Source organism: Schistocerca piceifrons, chromosome X, assembly GCF_021461385.2.
Source record: "Schistocerca piceifrons isolate TAMUIC-IGC-003096 chromosome X, iqSchPice1.1, whole genome shotgun sequence".
Lineage (NCBI taxonomy): Eukaryota > Metazoa > Arthropoda > Insecta > Orthoptera > Acrididae > Schistocerca > Schistocerca piceifrons.
Window position 1 is genome coordinate 215,430,633 of NC_060149.1, and position 15,883 is coordinate 215,446,515.

At 39.6% G+C, this 15,883-nt stretch overlaps 1 protein-coding gene across 4 annotated transcripts in view; it reads right to left on the bottom strand.

Moving 5' to 3' along the window:
• Window positions 1-15,883, bottom strand: part of LOC124721733 (steroidogenic acute regulatory protein-like) — a 160,387-nt gene that overhangs the window by 119,995 nt on the left and 24,509 nt on the right. For all 4 annotated transcript variants that reach the window (XM_047246833.1, XM_047246832.1, XM_047246834.1 and 1 more), the window contains one exon: window positions 4,130-4,235. In XM_047246833.1, the coding sequence (XP_047102789.1) occupies window positions 4,130-4,226 (97 nt within the window). In that variant the 5' untranslated portion in view covers window positions 4,227-4,235. The remainder of the gene's footprint in view (window positions 1-4,129; window positions 4,236-15,883) is intronic.

A 15,883-nucleotide genomic window follows, 5' to 3' on the forward strand; every position in this document is an offset into this window, starting at 1 on the left:
ATAATGGACATAGGGCGAACAGAAAATGGAGGAATGTGACCTAGGTTGCCGTCAACTCAACGACTGCTCAGAGCTTGCGACCGACAGCATGGAATGGCATTTAGCCGAATGCAGAAGATCCTGATCCATAGGTTGTTCAGGAGCAGCTCCTGCCACCAGCGATCGGTCGGTTGATCGGCAGCCAGCAGTGCGCCTCGGCGACACAGAAGACGGCCGAGGGCGATTTCCGCCAAGTGGTGATGTAGATGAGACACGCCTTTGCGGAGAAGGAGATGAACTGGGTTTCTTATTAGCCTTCTTGGAAATATGATGTTTAGATGAAGGAGGAACCGATGGTTGGGAAGTTGGGGTACGTAAAAAATCTTCACGAGTATGCTCTTTTTTCAAAGTCTTGGTGTCTGACTTTTGGGATCGAGATTTAGCAGAACCCGATGAAGGGTGAGCCATAGAGTGGGCAGGCGAAAGTGTTGAGGTTGAACGGGCGATCTTTGCGCTGGCTGATCTGACGACCGTGGCACTAAAGGTGAGGTCGCAAGTCTGCGTGGCCGCTTCCTTTGTTGGCCAAGGAGAAGCAAGGACAGTGCTGTATTTTCCTGTCTGAGGCATGGTGGGCTGTCGACTGGTGAATAATTTTCGAGCAGCAAAGGTCGACACCTTTTCCTTCACTCTGATTTCCTGGATGAGCTTTTCATCTTTTAAAAATGGGGCAATCTCGAGAGGAAGCAGCGTGGTCACCCATACAGTTGATGCAGCAAGGGGATGGAGGTGGACAAGCACCCTCATGGGCATCCTTGCCACACGTAACACATTTGGCCGGATTGGAACAGGACTGGCTGGTGTGATTGAACTGCTGACATTGATAGCAACGCGTAGGGATTGGGACGTAAGGGCGAACGGAAATTATCTCATAGCCTGCTTTGATTTTGGATGGGAGTTGAACTTTGTCAAATGTCAAGAAGACAGTGCGGGTTGGAATGATGTTCGTGTCAACCCTTCTCATAACTCTATGAACAGCCGTTACGCCCTGGTCAGACAGGTAGTGCTGAATTTCGTCGTCAGACAATCCATCAAGGGAGCGTGTATAAATGACTCCACGCAAGGAATTTAAAGTACGGTGCAGTTCCACCCGGACAGGGAAGGTGTGGAGAAGTGAAGTATGCAGCAATTTTTGTGCCTGGAGGGCACTAACTGTTTCTAACAACAAGGTGCCATTCCGTAATCTGGAACAAGACTTTACAGGACCTGCAATTGCGTCGACACCTTTCTGAATAATGAAAGGGTTGACCGTGGAGAAGTCGTGACCTTCATCAGACCGAGAAACAACAAGGAACTGTGGCAACGATGGAAGAACTGTCTGTGGCTGAGACTCAGTGAACTTACGCTTGTGAGCAGACATAGTGGAAGGTGAGGAAACCATTGCGGAAGAATCCCCCATGATTACCGGCATCTCCAATGGCGCGCTCCTCCCTTGTGGGGGCCCTCTCTGAGGGCACTCCCGCCTTAGGTGATTGTTCACACCTCAGGTCACACTTCCCGACAAACGGACGGAGGGACCAATCGGCACTTTCAGAAGGTATCAGCTCGGGTAATCACCCCTCTCTGGGCCTGGCCGTTACCAGGGGGTACATACGTGTCCTACCTGTCTACCCGGGGCGGGGAATTACCCGTTACCCCGTCACCCGCTACGCACGAAAATGCGTGGGTCGGCCTTCAGACACGCACAGGGAGGAAGAAAGAGAAAGGGAAAAACAAAGAAAGGGAAAGGAAAGAAGAGAGGTCTCAAACGCCGCAGTGGAGAAAAGGGTAAAGAGAAGAGGTAAGGAAAAGAGAAAAACAAAGGAAGGATGAAGTCATACAAGCAGAGAAGGCGAAGAATGCGTTACATTTATGAGCGTCTGTCTCTGGACGTAGGCACAAACCATACTCCCAGAGGGGGAGAAAGGGAAGGAAAGAGCCAGAGGTGAGGGGAGGGGGGGGGGGGCGAAGATGGGGGAGAGGGAAGGATGCGGAAAAGGAAGGTATGCAGCCTGGAAAGGAAGGAGGGCCACATTAGCTCGGGGTCCCGTGCTCGCTACGTACGTATCCACAAAAGAGTTGTGGACCCCCTGGGGGGGAGAAGAGAAATTAGTTCATTCATCAGCATGATAACGTCCTTCAATCCATCCTGTTTCTCCCTTATAAAAGATCTGTTTGCACTAGGTCAAATACTGGTTTTCTGCTGATTTCAGTATAGTAAATACATATTCCAGTGAGTACTGATGGACCGTTCCAGAGTTCTATCATGAGCATTGAGAAAGCAATTTTTTTTGTGTACATGACTTGTTTTTCAAGAGTCAAAACAGCATGAAATTGACAGCTGATGCATATACACTCCACATTTAAAGCATTTCAAACCAATATATTTAGCATATGGCAGGAACAATTCAATCATGAATAATCATGCAGTGTTGCGATAATGATGGCACCTTGATCAGTTGGAAAAGTCATGTCTTTAAAGTAGTCTCTTGGGTACCAAAAGACATAAATTGTCTACAATTCACTTTGAATGTTAGTGCCCATTTTTGGCTCATCTGTAAACTGGGCCACAAACAAAACAAGGAATCTGAGGTTACAGTCAACAAAATAATATATGTTAGATAATGGTTCCTTCTTGCATCACCTGTCCACATATCTGCTGTAGCTGGGTATTCACATTTTGTTACGTAGGCAATAACCTCACATGTAAATATATCTCCATGCTTTTAGAACTTCCTGCCATGTGTCGCAACAAGGTTGTCGGTATACTTTTCCTTACGTCGCTCCAGTGACCTTCACCTCCTATAGTTCCATAATGCCTTTTAAGTTTATCACACGCATTACCATATCAATAATCTACTGAGACAGTTTAGGTAGATGTTTCTTGTCAACACAAGATACCTGTTTATTAGACATGCAAGTACAGCAAGAAATGTGTGAAAGGCCACTTCACCCTTTAGCATGAGCCTACAGTCACTGTACACTGAAACACAGAATAAAACTACCATTCTCCCATCAACATCTACTATAGGCTTAAGTACTGTCCAAATTGAACTTTTAGGATTCATTTCAGACTCTGTATTTCTATATTCACCACTGATTCACTTTTCCTTTTACTTCCCTTTTGCTTTATATGCTGCCTTTCCTTTGCAAACCATGTTTAGTTTCCCGACTCATTTTTTGTGATTAATAAAGTGGAAAAGTCAATGATAATGTAAATTAGCCTTCACACTCTGCTGTACCACTCCACCAATCACTGCCCTACTCACCACTGAAACTGTAGCTCACAATGGCAGTCAGTGTTATCACAAGCCCAGACCACAATGGTTCTTGCATGCAACACTGCCTGGCCTGTGTAGTGACAGTGCGCGCTTGCTTAGTGTATCGCAGTATTAAATGGAAGCTACTTGGGCTGGCGTAACAATGTGGAAGTTAGTTTCTGAAATCCCCTCACACTTCTTTTCAACCGCTTACACATGAAAATGGGTTTCAGGTTGCAATCATTGATAAAATCACCTGCAGACACTGATAGTCAGGGACAACATTCCAACTACATTAATGTTTGCAGTTAAGGTATCCAAGTGGCATGTGTATTATGCACTGGGTGCGGTATGGTATACTCTCTTGGAACGGACTAAGCCCAATACTGCATGTTATACAACCTACAATAGAAGACAGGAATCATCCACACTGTTTAAACAAAAACTCACTGACTGCTGACTGTGGACACTCTTAGCTCATGAAGGGGAGATAGGCTTAATGCCTCTCCTCATACCAGGAAGGACAGACGCAGTAGCTGTTATGGTGTTACCCTCACTGTGTGGTGTATAGCCAACCAGGGTATCAGCTGACTCTTAGAATGGGGCGTCTGGAGATATCTTTGTGTATCCTTTGCATAAATACAGTCTCTCTCTCTCTCTCTCTCTCTCTCTCTCTCTCTCTCTCTCTCTCTCTCTCTCTCTCTCACATCAGATTTTCTAGACAATGCATAAACATTTTCAGAAGTTCCAATAGCTTGGCTATGGCTATTATCCCAGCAAACTAAACAATCTGCCCTACACACTCCCAGTCTGTTACAAATAACCAAAATCTCTGTATGCATATTTTTACTTACGAGGATTTGGTGTACTGTGTGACCGGCTCTGGTTTAAACTGGATAGACTACCTGTCAGCAGAGCCTCTGCTGCTGAACGTATCTCCTGCTCGGCCATGTCGCACTTCTGAAACAGAGTTACAAACACAAAGATCAGGAAGGATGAAGTGCTAACACCTTAACATGATATAACAAATAAGCTTGCAATTACATCTGAAATAGAATTACTACAGATTAAAAAAAAATACGCTGAATTACTACAGAAATTGTGATGGGATGTTACCAAAACAGAATTAAACTACAGCATACGATTCCGTAGATGCAACAGGCTGAATAATAAATATATCAATTGCAAAGCAGGATTAAAATACAGGGCAAGCACTCACTCTACCAAAGAGTTTACAGGACAGACACACACAAACTCGATAAAAAATAAGGTTACTAATATTTTCATACAGCAACCTCCTGCAGTTATACTCTATTCTTTCCAGAATGTAACCAGAATGACATTTACTATGTATCATCATGTCTAATTTAATTCAGACTTTTCAGTTTGTGTGTCTAATTTAATTCAGACTTTTTACTGTGTCTAAGTTTCAAATTACTATAAGAGCCACCATTCACAGTGTTCAGAAGTCAACTTGAATCTTACTTTGGTTTCTCAGCTTACCCTTCAACACACACATAAAAGGTTGAGAATGCAGGCTCTCTTGGCAAATGTGATGATGAATTTTTTGCCACAAATCAGCCAAGTAAGATGTTTATTTTGGAGTGCTGTTTCAACAAGTTCCTTACTTATCATCTGGCAGAGTAAGAAACTTCCCAAAACATCGATCGGAAACATTTCCCAAGAGGAATTGATCAGTGTCAAAAGAAGTGTGCTGAGAAGTCACTGCTACTGTATTAAAACATTATGTGTTTGTTTTTCCTACTCATCTGCATTAGCTTTCATTTTTCTACATTTAGAGCAGCTGTCATTCCTACTCGTAGATTTCTGCTTCTGTGTCTGTTCTGTTGGACATGTGACACCACTCATATCTATAATTCTATGGGTGCAACAGCTGTTTTATGAAAAAGTTTCTGTGTGGATGCACAACCAACATCTGAACTCCTACAGGAATAAGAAATCTGCAAGTAGTATGTTAATGGGCAGGGTCGTTGCACTGTGGTGAGCAGGAAGTTGAAAATTTGGGTCTGACAGAAAGCACGTCCAGATGGCTGAGGTGGTTAAGGCAACCGTTGTATAGAAGGAGAGCATTCAGGTTCAAGTCTTGATCTGGCACAACTTTCCAACTCTCGCAGTTGCATTTCCACAATGCGCTCTGTGGCTGGACGTCATTATTTCCTTCCTATCTCTTTCCCATCCTGTTTCCTTTCTGTTCCTTTCACCTTAATTATTCGAACATTAAAATGAACTGAACATGCAACTTGATGAAGCAAATGAGATGTTAAGGATACATCATTGCTTAGACACACTGGTTAAACAAGTCAGCACTTTACTGTGTGCCACAACTAATTCAACAAGCTTATGTTATGCAACAAGCTTATGTTATGCACAAATGTCAGCCAACAGCAGAGACAGACAGCAATGTTTTCCTATGTGTGATCATACGACAGTATTATGCAAAGATGTTCTGAGAATTAACATTCATGAAGGGCAAGCAATACAGGATTTAAGTAACACAGAAGATGACTATGGTATGTCTCCTCAAATCATACGTTCCTTTCAAGGTATTCCACAATGCAGTCATCAGAACCATGACCTACTAGGCCTTCAATAAGAGCTACCAGTTCATATTTTTCAAGTCACTGAACCAGACAGAGATGAACACAACACAAGAAAATCAAAGAGTAAATTGACTATCAGATGCAGGTGCTGGATGAGTTGCACACATTAAGGTTCTGTGTCATTAGATTTGTGATGTGTGGCAGAAAAGTAAAAGTTTTTGGAAATTTGCAAAATCATCAACAATATGGGAAACTGACAAGGTGTGGAAGGGATGTTGAAACAAAAGAATCAACTGAAAAGAAAAAAAAAATATAGATATATTCCAATTTACTTAAAAGCATTCAAAACAGCGATAAACATTTTCTAATGCACTGGAATATAAATGGCATAACCACAGATTTTTGTTATCAAAATTATTCTAAAATTGATGAACTTCAAGTTTTATTTTCAGAATGTTCAAATTTAAAAACTGTATGCTTAAATGAACATTGGCTGCCAAAAGACAGTATAGGGATTCTAAACAAACTTTTAACATTTTACAGTTGCCAGTAGTTTTTGTAGAGGTAATAGATCCTGTGGGGGCTGCTGCATCCTTCTAAATGACTCAATAAATTTTATAGAGAGAACCAAATTCAATAATTTGAATGAGGAAGGTAATTTTGAAAACTGCACTGTGGAGCTAATTGATTTAAATACTGTAATTGTGTCTCTGTATAGAATTCCTGGAAGTGCTGTAACAAAATTATTTTTATTCAAATTTCAATGTTTATTAGAAAGACTTCAGAAAGACAGAAAGAAAAAATGTAATTGCAACAAACTTGAATATAAATGTATTAAATAATAATAATGACACTGTTTATTTTTGTGGCTTAATGCAGAAGTATGCTTTTAATTTTAATTTCAATGAATGTACTAGAAGAAACAGCCACTCAGAAACGTGTATTGACAATAATCAGTTTGAAAATGAAAGTAAATTCTGTTTAGATTTAGGCATATCAGATCATTCAGCACTGCTCATAGAGCTTCCAAAAATATGGAAACTAAAATATGTGAAAACATGTTTTAAAAGGAAATTTAACAAAGAGAACGTATATGTATTTTTTAACAAACTAAGAACTATTAACTGGCCTCTAGATAACACTGTGTCACGTGAAAAAAAATTCAAAATATTCCTATACTGTTTCCTAGATGTTTCCAATGAAACTCCCCCCCCCTCCCCCCCCTCCCCCCCCCCTCAAGCCTGCCAACAAAGAGCGGCCAATAAAATAAATTGGATTACATCAGGAGTAAAAGTTTCTGGTGTCAGGAAAAGACAGCTTCACAATGAGTTAAAACATAACAAAAATGCTGACTTTTTGGGGTATGTAAAGAGATATAAGAATACATTCAAAAAAAGTTGTACAGGCAGCAAAAAAATTGGCTAACAACCAGCATATTAGTAAACATGAAAATAAATCAAAGGAAATTTGGGGTGTCGTCAAATCTGAATTGCGAGTAAAGAACAAGTGTCAACAAATTGTCCAAATTAAAATTAAAAATGATATAATTATAGATCCTTTTCAATTGTCAAACTGTTTCGATGATTTTTTTATAAATGTCGCAAAATCAGAAGTAGATATCACAGCCCACCAGGACAAGGTAGATGTCAACTCTGTAAACGTAAAACAAAATGCAAGCCTTAAAACATTCAAAAGAATTATTCCAAAAGATGTAGAAGATGCTATAGTGTCTTTAAAAAATAAGAAATCAGCTGGATGGGATGAAATTCCATCCACTGTAGTCAAGGCTGTTTATAATGTCATTTCTCATCCATTGGCTAAAATTATTAATAATTCATTTGAGGAAGGATGTTTCCCGGATGTGTTAAAATATGCTGAAAAAAGACCATTGTTCAAGAAGGCCCTATTTCCCTGCTGCAAGTTTTTGCTAAGGTGATAGAAAGGATTGTTGCAAAACATCTTGAAAAATTTCTTATAGAAAACAATATTATAGTTATACATCAATTTGGTTTTCAAAAGGGGAAAAATACAACAAATGCTATCACAGAATTCACTGAAAAGACAAGCTCTGCTTTAGACATGGGTAAAAAGGTCACAGGTATTTTTTGCAATTTGACCGAAGCTTTTAGCTCAATCACTTACTACTTCTACACAAGTTAAAGAGATATGGAATCATGGACAGAGCATGGGTCAAATCTTATTTGTCAGAAAGAAAACCAAGAGTTATTCTAAATTCTTGGACTGGAAAAATATTTGTACAGGGGTCCAGCAGGGTTCAATTTTAGGGCCTTACCTTTTTCTGTTGTACATAAATGATTTACCTTTAAGCACTTATGTTAACTCCATTTTATTCCCAGATAACACCTTGGTTTTAATTGTAAATGGCAATTTAGAACAAATTCATGATACGATGGAAAATATAATGGGAAACCTAGAATTATGGTTTCAGCAAAATGGATTAAAACTCAATGTCACAAAAACACAATTAGTGCAGTCAGTGCTAAAACATCATCAGCATCTCCCATAAAAATAGTGCATGGTGATCAGAAAATGACTGAAGCAAATTATGTAAAATTTCTAGGTCTAAATCTTGATAAAAATTTAAATTGGAAGGCACTAAACAGCCTAACTTATGTGATGAATGTCTTATCTGGTTCCACCCTTATGGGCATCAGGAAGATAGTCTACCACAGCTATTTTGAAACTATAATTCGATATGGAATAATTTTCTGGGGAAACTCTACAAACAACCCGAGATTACTTACACTTCAAAAGATAATCATAAGAAGCATGTGTTTAGTCCAAAAAAGGACATCATGTTGCCCATTATCTAAAAAAAAATTAAAAATACTAACCATTCCTTCTCTGCACATCATGAAAATTTTCGTTTTCATATATAAAACCCCAAACTCACTTAACAATATTCATTTCAACCACAATTACAGTACTCATCACACAGTTTCAAACTTCCCTTTAATAATTTAAAACTTTACGTTTAAACACTATTGTACACAGGATTAAAAATTTACAATAAATTAAATAACACAAATCTGTTAACCATGGAGTTTGACCCACTAAAAAGATTGTTATTTAATACACTAGTGAAAAAATGTTGTTATTCAACTGAAGAATTCATGGAGGACAGTTTGGCAATTTGAAAAGAAAAGAAACAATAAAGTTTATCTATTGTATAATAAATTGTTAATATATTGTATGAATTGTATTGCAAGCTGCAAAATGACCATAAATGTTATACATGTTCTTGCTAAATTGTTCCTGTCTAAAAATTCAGAAATGCATGTTTATATATGTTAATTATTATAACTTTTTACATTATGAGACGAATAAACTACATTCTACAAAGTCAACTTCTGACTAACGTATTTTAGCTCACGCATAATCAAGATGGCATCACACATAGCTAGTGGTGAACCACTGTTAAATTTCTGACTCCAATCAATTTGCAGTGTACAGTGTGTAAAAAAAACAGTTACAAAAGGTGTTCAAATATGCCCGTGATACATATGTGGGCTCATCTAGCTTTATATTTGATAAATCTGTCATGTGGATGTGGTTTACCAGCTGTAACTGCCAAAAACTTGCAAACACAAAATTTAGTGCTGAGTTGCAAGAATCCCTGGCAGAAGCACTCACAAATGAAGTTTCAGTAACAGAAAATCATTCTCTGAACATAAGATCAGTGTTAACACAATTCAACATTGATGACTATGAGCAGGGCGAAAACCACCAAGAAAGATATGTTAGTCCTAAAACTACAGCTTGTTTAGTGCAAAGAATAGAAATTTATGGTGCATTCAGAGAACAAAATCAATCTTCTAATCATGACAAATGTAAATTCAAAGTAGAAGTAACACGGAAATTGGTGACTGGGAAGATAGTGACAAATCTCCAACAAAAGTGGTTGTCTTCATATATATCTGTACTCTGCAAAGCACTGTGAAGTGAATGGCAGAAGGCAAGTCACATTGTACCAGTAATTAGAGCTTTCTCCCGTTTCATTCATGTATGGAGTGTGAGAAGAATGATTGCTTAGATGCCTCTGAGTGTGCTGTCATTTTGTATTCATGATTCTTACCGAAGCAATACATAGATGATTGTAATATATTCCTAGTTTCATACTTAAAGTTGCTTGTAGAAACATTCTAAGTAGGCTTTCATGGAATAGTTTGTGTTGTTCTTCAATAGTCTGCCAGTTCATATTTTTCCACCTCTCCTTGACACACATCAGTCAGACAAACCTGTGTCCATTAGTGCTGCCCTTCTTTGTATCTATTCAATATCCCCCGTTAGTCCTATTTTTTACAGGTCTCACACACTTTAGCAGTATTCTAGGATAGTCAAACGACTGTTTTGTATGCATTCTCCTTTGTAGACTGATTGTACTTACCCAGTATTATACCAGTAAATCAAGGACAACCACCTGCATGACCTATGATTGAGCCTATATGATCATTACATTACATTTCATTTCCCTATGAATTGTTACATCCAGATATTTTTATGGCTTGGTCAATTCCAACTGTGACACAGGTACTATACAGGGTGTTACAAAAAGGTACAGCCAAACTTTCAGGAAACATTCCTCACACACAAAGAAAGAAAATATGTTATGTGGACACGTGTCCGGAAACGCTTACTTTCCATGTTAGAGCTCATTTTGTTACTTCTCTTCAAATCACATTAATCATGGAATGGAAACACACAGCAACAGAACGTACCAGCGTGACTTCAAACACTTTGTTAGAGGAAATGTTCAAAATGTCCTCCGTTAGCGAGGATATATGCATCCACCCTCCGTCGCATGGAATCCCTGATGTGCTGATGCAGCCCTGGAGAATGGCGTATTGTATCACAGCCATCCACAATACGAGCACGAAGAGTCTCTACATTTGGTACCGGGGTTGCGTAGACAAGAGCTTTCAAATGCCCCCATAAATGAAAGTCAAGAGGGTTGAGGTCAGGAGAGCGTGGAGGCCATGGACTTGGTCCGCCTCTACCAACCCATCGGTCACCAAATCTGTTCTTGAGAAGCGTACGAACACTTCGACTGAAATGTGCAGGAGCTCCATCGTGCATGAACCACATGTTGCGCCGTACTTGTAAAGGCACATGTTCTAGCACCACAGGTAGAGTATCCCGTATGAAATCATGATAACGTGCTCCATTGAGAGTAGGTGGAAGAACATGGGGCCCAATCAAGGCATCACCAACAATGCCTGCCCAAACGTTCACAGAAAATCTGTGTTGATGACGTGATTGCACAATTGCGTGCGGGTTCTCGTCAGCCCACACATGTTGATTGTGAAAATTTACAATTGATCACGTTGGAATGAAGCCTCATCCGTAATGAGAACATTTGCACTGAAATGAGGATTGACACATTGTTGGATGAACCATTCGCAGAAGTGTACCCATGGAGGCCAATCAGCTGCTGATAGTGCCTGCACACATTGTACATGGTATGGAAACAACTGGTTCTCCCGTAGCACTCTCCATACAGTGACATGGTCAACGTTACCTTGTACAGCAGCAACTTCTCTGACGCTGACATTAGGATTATCGTCAACTGCACAAAGAATTGCCTTGTCCATTGCAGGTGTCCTCGTCATTCTAGATCTTCCCCAGTCGCGAGTCATAGGCTGGAATGTTCTGTGCTCCCTAAGACGCCGATCAATTGCTTCGAACCTCTTCCTGTCGGGACACCTTCTTTCTGGAAATCTGTCTCGATACAAACGTACCGCGCCACGGCTATTGCCCCGTGCTAATCCATCCATCAAATGGGGATCTGCCAACTCCGCATTTGTAAACATTGCGCTGACTGCAAAACCACGTTCGTGATGAACACTAACCTGTTGATGCTACGTACTGATGTGCTTGATGCTAGTACTGTACAGCAATGAGTCGCATGTCAACACAAGCACCGATGTCAACATTACCTTCCTTCAATTGGGCCAACTGGCGGTGAATCGAGGAAGTACAGTACATACTGATGAAACTAAAATGAGCTCTAACATGGAAAATAAGCGTTTTCGGACACATGTCCACATAACATCTTTTCTTTGTCTGTGTGTGAGGAATGTTTCCTGAAAGTTTGGCCGTACCTTTTTGTAACACCCTGTAGTCATTGGGTACTACGCTTTTTCATTTTGTGAAGTGTACAATTTTACATCACTGAACGTTTTAAGCAAGTTTCCAGTCTTTGCTACTCTTTGAAATATTTTCAAGATCTGACTGAATAGTTGTGCAGCTTCTTTCAGATAGCATTTCATTACAGATAACTGCATCATCTGCAAAAAATTTGAGATTACTAATAATATTGTCCACAAGGTCATTAAAACACAACACGAACAGCAAGGGTTCCAACAAACTTCCCTGGAGCACACCCAAAGCTACTTCCGTGTCTGTCGATGACTATACATCCAAGACAACATGCTGCATCTTCTCTACTAAGAAATCCTCAATCCAGTCACATATTTCGTCTGATGCCCCATATAATTGTACTTTTGATAATAAGCATAGACGGGTTACTGAGTCAACTGCTTTTCGGAAATTGATAAATGCTGAATCTACTAGATTGCTTTGATACATGGCTTTCAGTATGTCATGTGAGAAAAGTGTAAGTTGAGTTTTAAATGCTAGATGTTTTCAGAATTCATGCAGGTTGGCATGGAGGTGGTCACCTTGTTCGAGATACCTCATTATGTTTGAGCTCAGAATACGTTACAAGATTCTACAACAGATGGATGTCAGGACACCGACCAGGAGTTTTGTGCATCACTTCTGCTACCCTTCTTCTAGATGGATATGACCAGTGCTTTCTTCCAACTACTGGACAAGGTCTTTTGTTTGAGCACTCTACTACAGTTTATAGTTAAAAGAGGGGTTAACTAAGTCACAAATTCAGCATAGGATATGATATGGATTCCATCAGTCTCCGAGGCTTTGTTCAATTTTAACAATTTCAGCTGTTTCTCAATGTCATTGACACTAATATCTATTTCACCCATCCTTTCAGTGGTACAACAATTACACTGGGGCAATACTCCTGGGGTTTTTCTTTGTAAAGGAAAATTTTAAAACAGAGTTAACCATTTGTGCTTTTACTTTGCTGTCATCAATTTCAGTTCCTGTCTCATCCGTGAGCAGCTAGATACTAATTGTAGTGTGACTAACAGCCTTTACAAAAAACCAAAATTTCTTTCTGTTTTGTGAAATATCTCCTACGGTATTAACTGAAGGTTTCACACATTGCTCTCTCAACAGCCAAATGCTTTTCATTCAGAATTTCTCAATCTACAGCCCTACGTTTTGTTTTACACACATTATGCAGTAGCCTCTGTTTCTTTCTTCACATTGACTGTATACGGTGGAGGGTCCCTTCCATTATGAACTGTCCTACTGGGTACATATATACACAGTACATGGTCAAATATTCTTTTAAACTTGGGCCATAGTACCTCTACAGTCTTCTGTCCTGGGCCAAAAGTTTCAGGAGCCTCTTTGTGATATGACGCCCTTGCTTCTTTATCTAGTTTACAGAACAAATACATCTTTTTACCAGTTTTAGTTGTTCTTTATACTTTCGTAACCACTGTTGCCACAACTGCCTTACGTCACTGATCCCAGTTTCAATAGGGACATCCTCAAAGAGGTCATGACTATTTGCTGCCATTAGATCTAATAAATTTCCATCATGTGCGGGGTCCCAAATCATCTGTTCTAGGTTGTTTTCAGAGAAGGCATTTAGTAATGTTTCACAAGATGTCTGGCCGCAGTCACCACAAACAAAACTATAATTATACCAATTGCTTGTTGGGTAGTTAAAGACTCTACCAATAATTACAGTATGAAAGGGGTACTTACATACTAACAAACTGGGATTTTCCCTCTTAAGTTCTAGAATACAACAGGAGGTGAGTATATATACACTTAAATTTTTCCCAAAAATCTCACTGCTGTCAACTTCAGGTTTTAGCCAGCTTTATCTGCCTAGTATTATGTGAACTTCACTACTTTTTAGAAGCACTTAAAACTCTAGCATTTTGTTGCAAATGCTTCAGCAATTAACCATTAGAATTTTAATACCCTCACCTGTGAGGGGCATTTCTTGGGAGCTTACATTGATACTTCCACACCTCCCACAGCTATCTGGATTGGATGGAGAGTCGCCTAATCGAAAAACCCTTGTGTGCATCCCACACAGAGTCAACTACCAGGGTAGCAGCCTCTGACATGTAGTGCACACCTGGCCTATTTAGGGGAACCTCACAGTTCTCAACCCTATGGCATAAGTCTAGAAGTCACAGAACCTTCATAGTCTCTGGTTCAAACCTTCCACTCGACTCAGAACCAGGGGGCTACAATCTATTCTGTGGACAATGGCTCAGATTGTGAGCTTTGTTAAGTCCCATAGTGCTCAGAACCATTGTGAGCTTTGTTGAAACTTCATGTGCAGAGCTGGTATTCTCAACCTTCTCTCCCAGTCATTCGAACAATCCAAGTAGGACCTGTGTGTCCAGATGACAGACATTGTTTGTACCAAACTCTGCAGTTGGTTTCAGCCCATTTCCTCAATAGCCTCTACACCATGCAGAATCATACCCCAAGCATACAAACTGAGTACACATGGAGTTCTTTCCCATCCCTTCCCTAAGGGGTACCATCATTTGCCATACATTTGAAATGCTGATGATTAATAGTCAGCACATTTTCCAACAGGTTGGGTGAGTCTCACTGACTCAGTCTGGGCTTCATTGGAAGACAGCACCTTGATCTTGTTGGTTAGGGGGATGGGTATAACAGCCTAAATTCTTCCTGGCCCCTGTCCCCACTGAACAGGATGCCTATACTTACTATTGACATGCCACTCACAGTCAAGTGTAGGAGAAGTGATAGATCCTGTATTTATTCCAGAAGGTACAGTATCCACAGGAGAGAGCAGTAATTAAGGTACCTTTGGTTTTCTGGTGCATGACAGGAGAAAGTAAATCACACATATAAATGAGTACCACAGAAAAATCACAAAATACTTGTTCGAAGAACACAAAACTCCATAGGATTTTTGGTAATGAGCCTCAGTCCCAGGACTAAACCAGCTTAAATAACTGCAAGTTTACTCCCTGCAAGCTCTAATTTCAAGTTAAAACAATTAGAATCAAACAATGTAGTTTTTCATCACAGTGTGAAATCACTAGTTAGTAATGTCATGCAGCCTAAGAGAATGTAAACTACTTCAACAGCTTTGCCTTGTCTAAGACAGATTGTTCCTTGGAAGCTCTGAAAAAAAAAGAGAAAGAAAGAAAGAAAATCAAGCTTAACAACAACAGTGCCATGAGAACAAATAGGTTACAAAACTAAAAACTTTGCACATTTCACCAGGATGTAATGGTCCTATGAAACAAACTGCACAGCTATTCATTTTTATAAATGATAGTGATGCAACAGACAATGACCATAGGTTGTGCTTCACTGACCATCACACGAAGGAAAGGATCGAAATGACGCAACTAGATAAGTACAACTTAGCAGCTTGTTGCATTACAAATACAAAGCAGAAAGTTGAGTGATAATGTATGTTAAAAATAATGTAGTAAATGAGTCCAATATATGTAAAATATTATTCTACTGATCAATATTTTGGGGCTTGTTGCATTGAACTATTTGTTAACACACTGCCTATTTATGTGATTGCTGTTTAGAGCGTTCCCTCCAGAAACCTGAATGTATGTCTCAAGCATGCAGAATCACTTTTAACTTCCCTGCTCTCAAAACCCAAAGAAATAATCATGCTTGGTGATTTTAAATTGATTGGTTTTACCTGTAAGAGAGATAGGACAGATTCTGAGAGTGTATTGAGGTTTTTTAATCTGATGGCAGTTTTTTTTTTATTTTCCTACAAGACTGAAAAAGAAATGCACAATTATCATTGACAATATCTTTGTAGATAATAACAGAATTGGTAACACATGTGTAAGGCAAATTTTAAGTAGTCTTTCTAACCATGATGGGCAGTTGTTGAAAATGCAT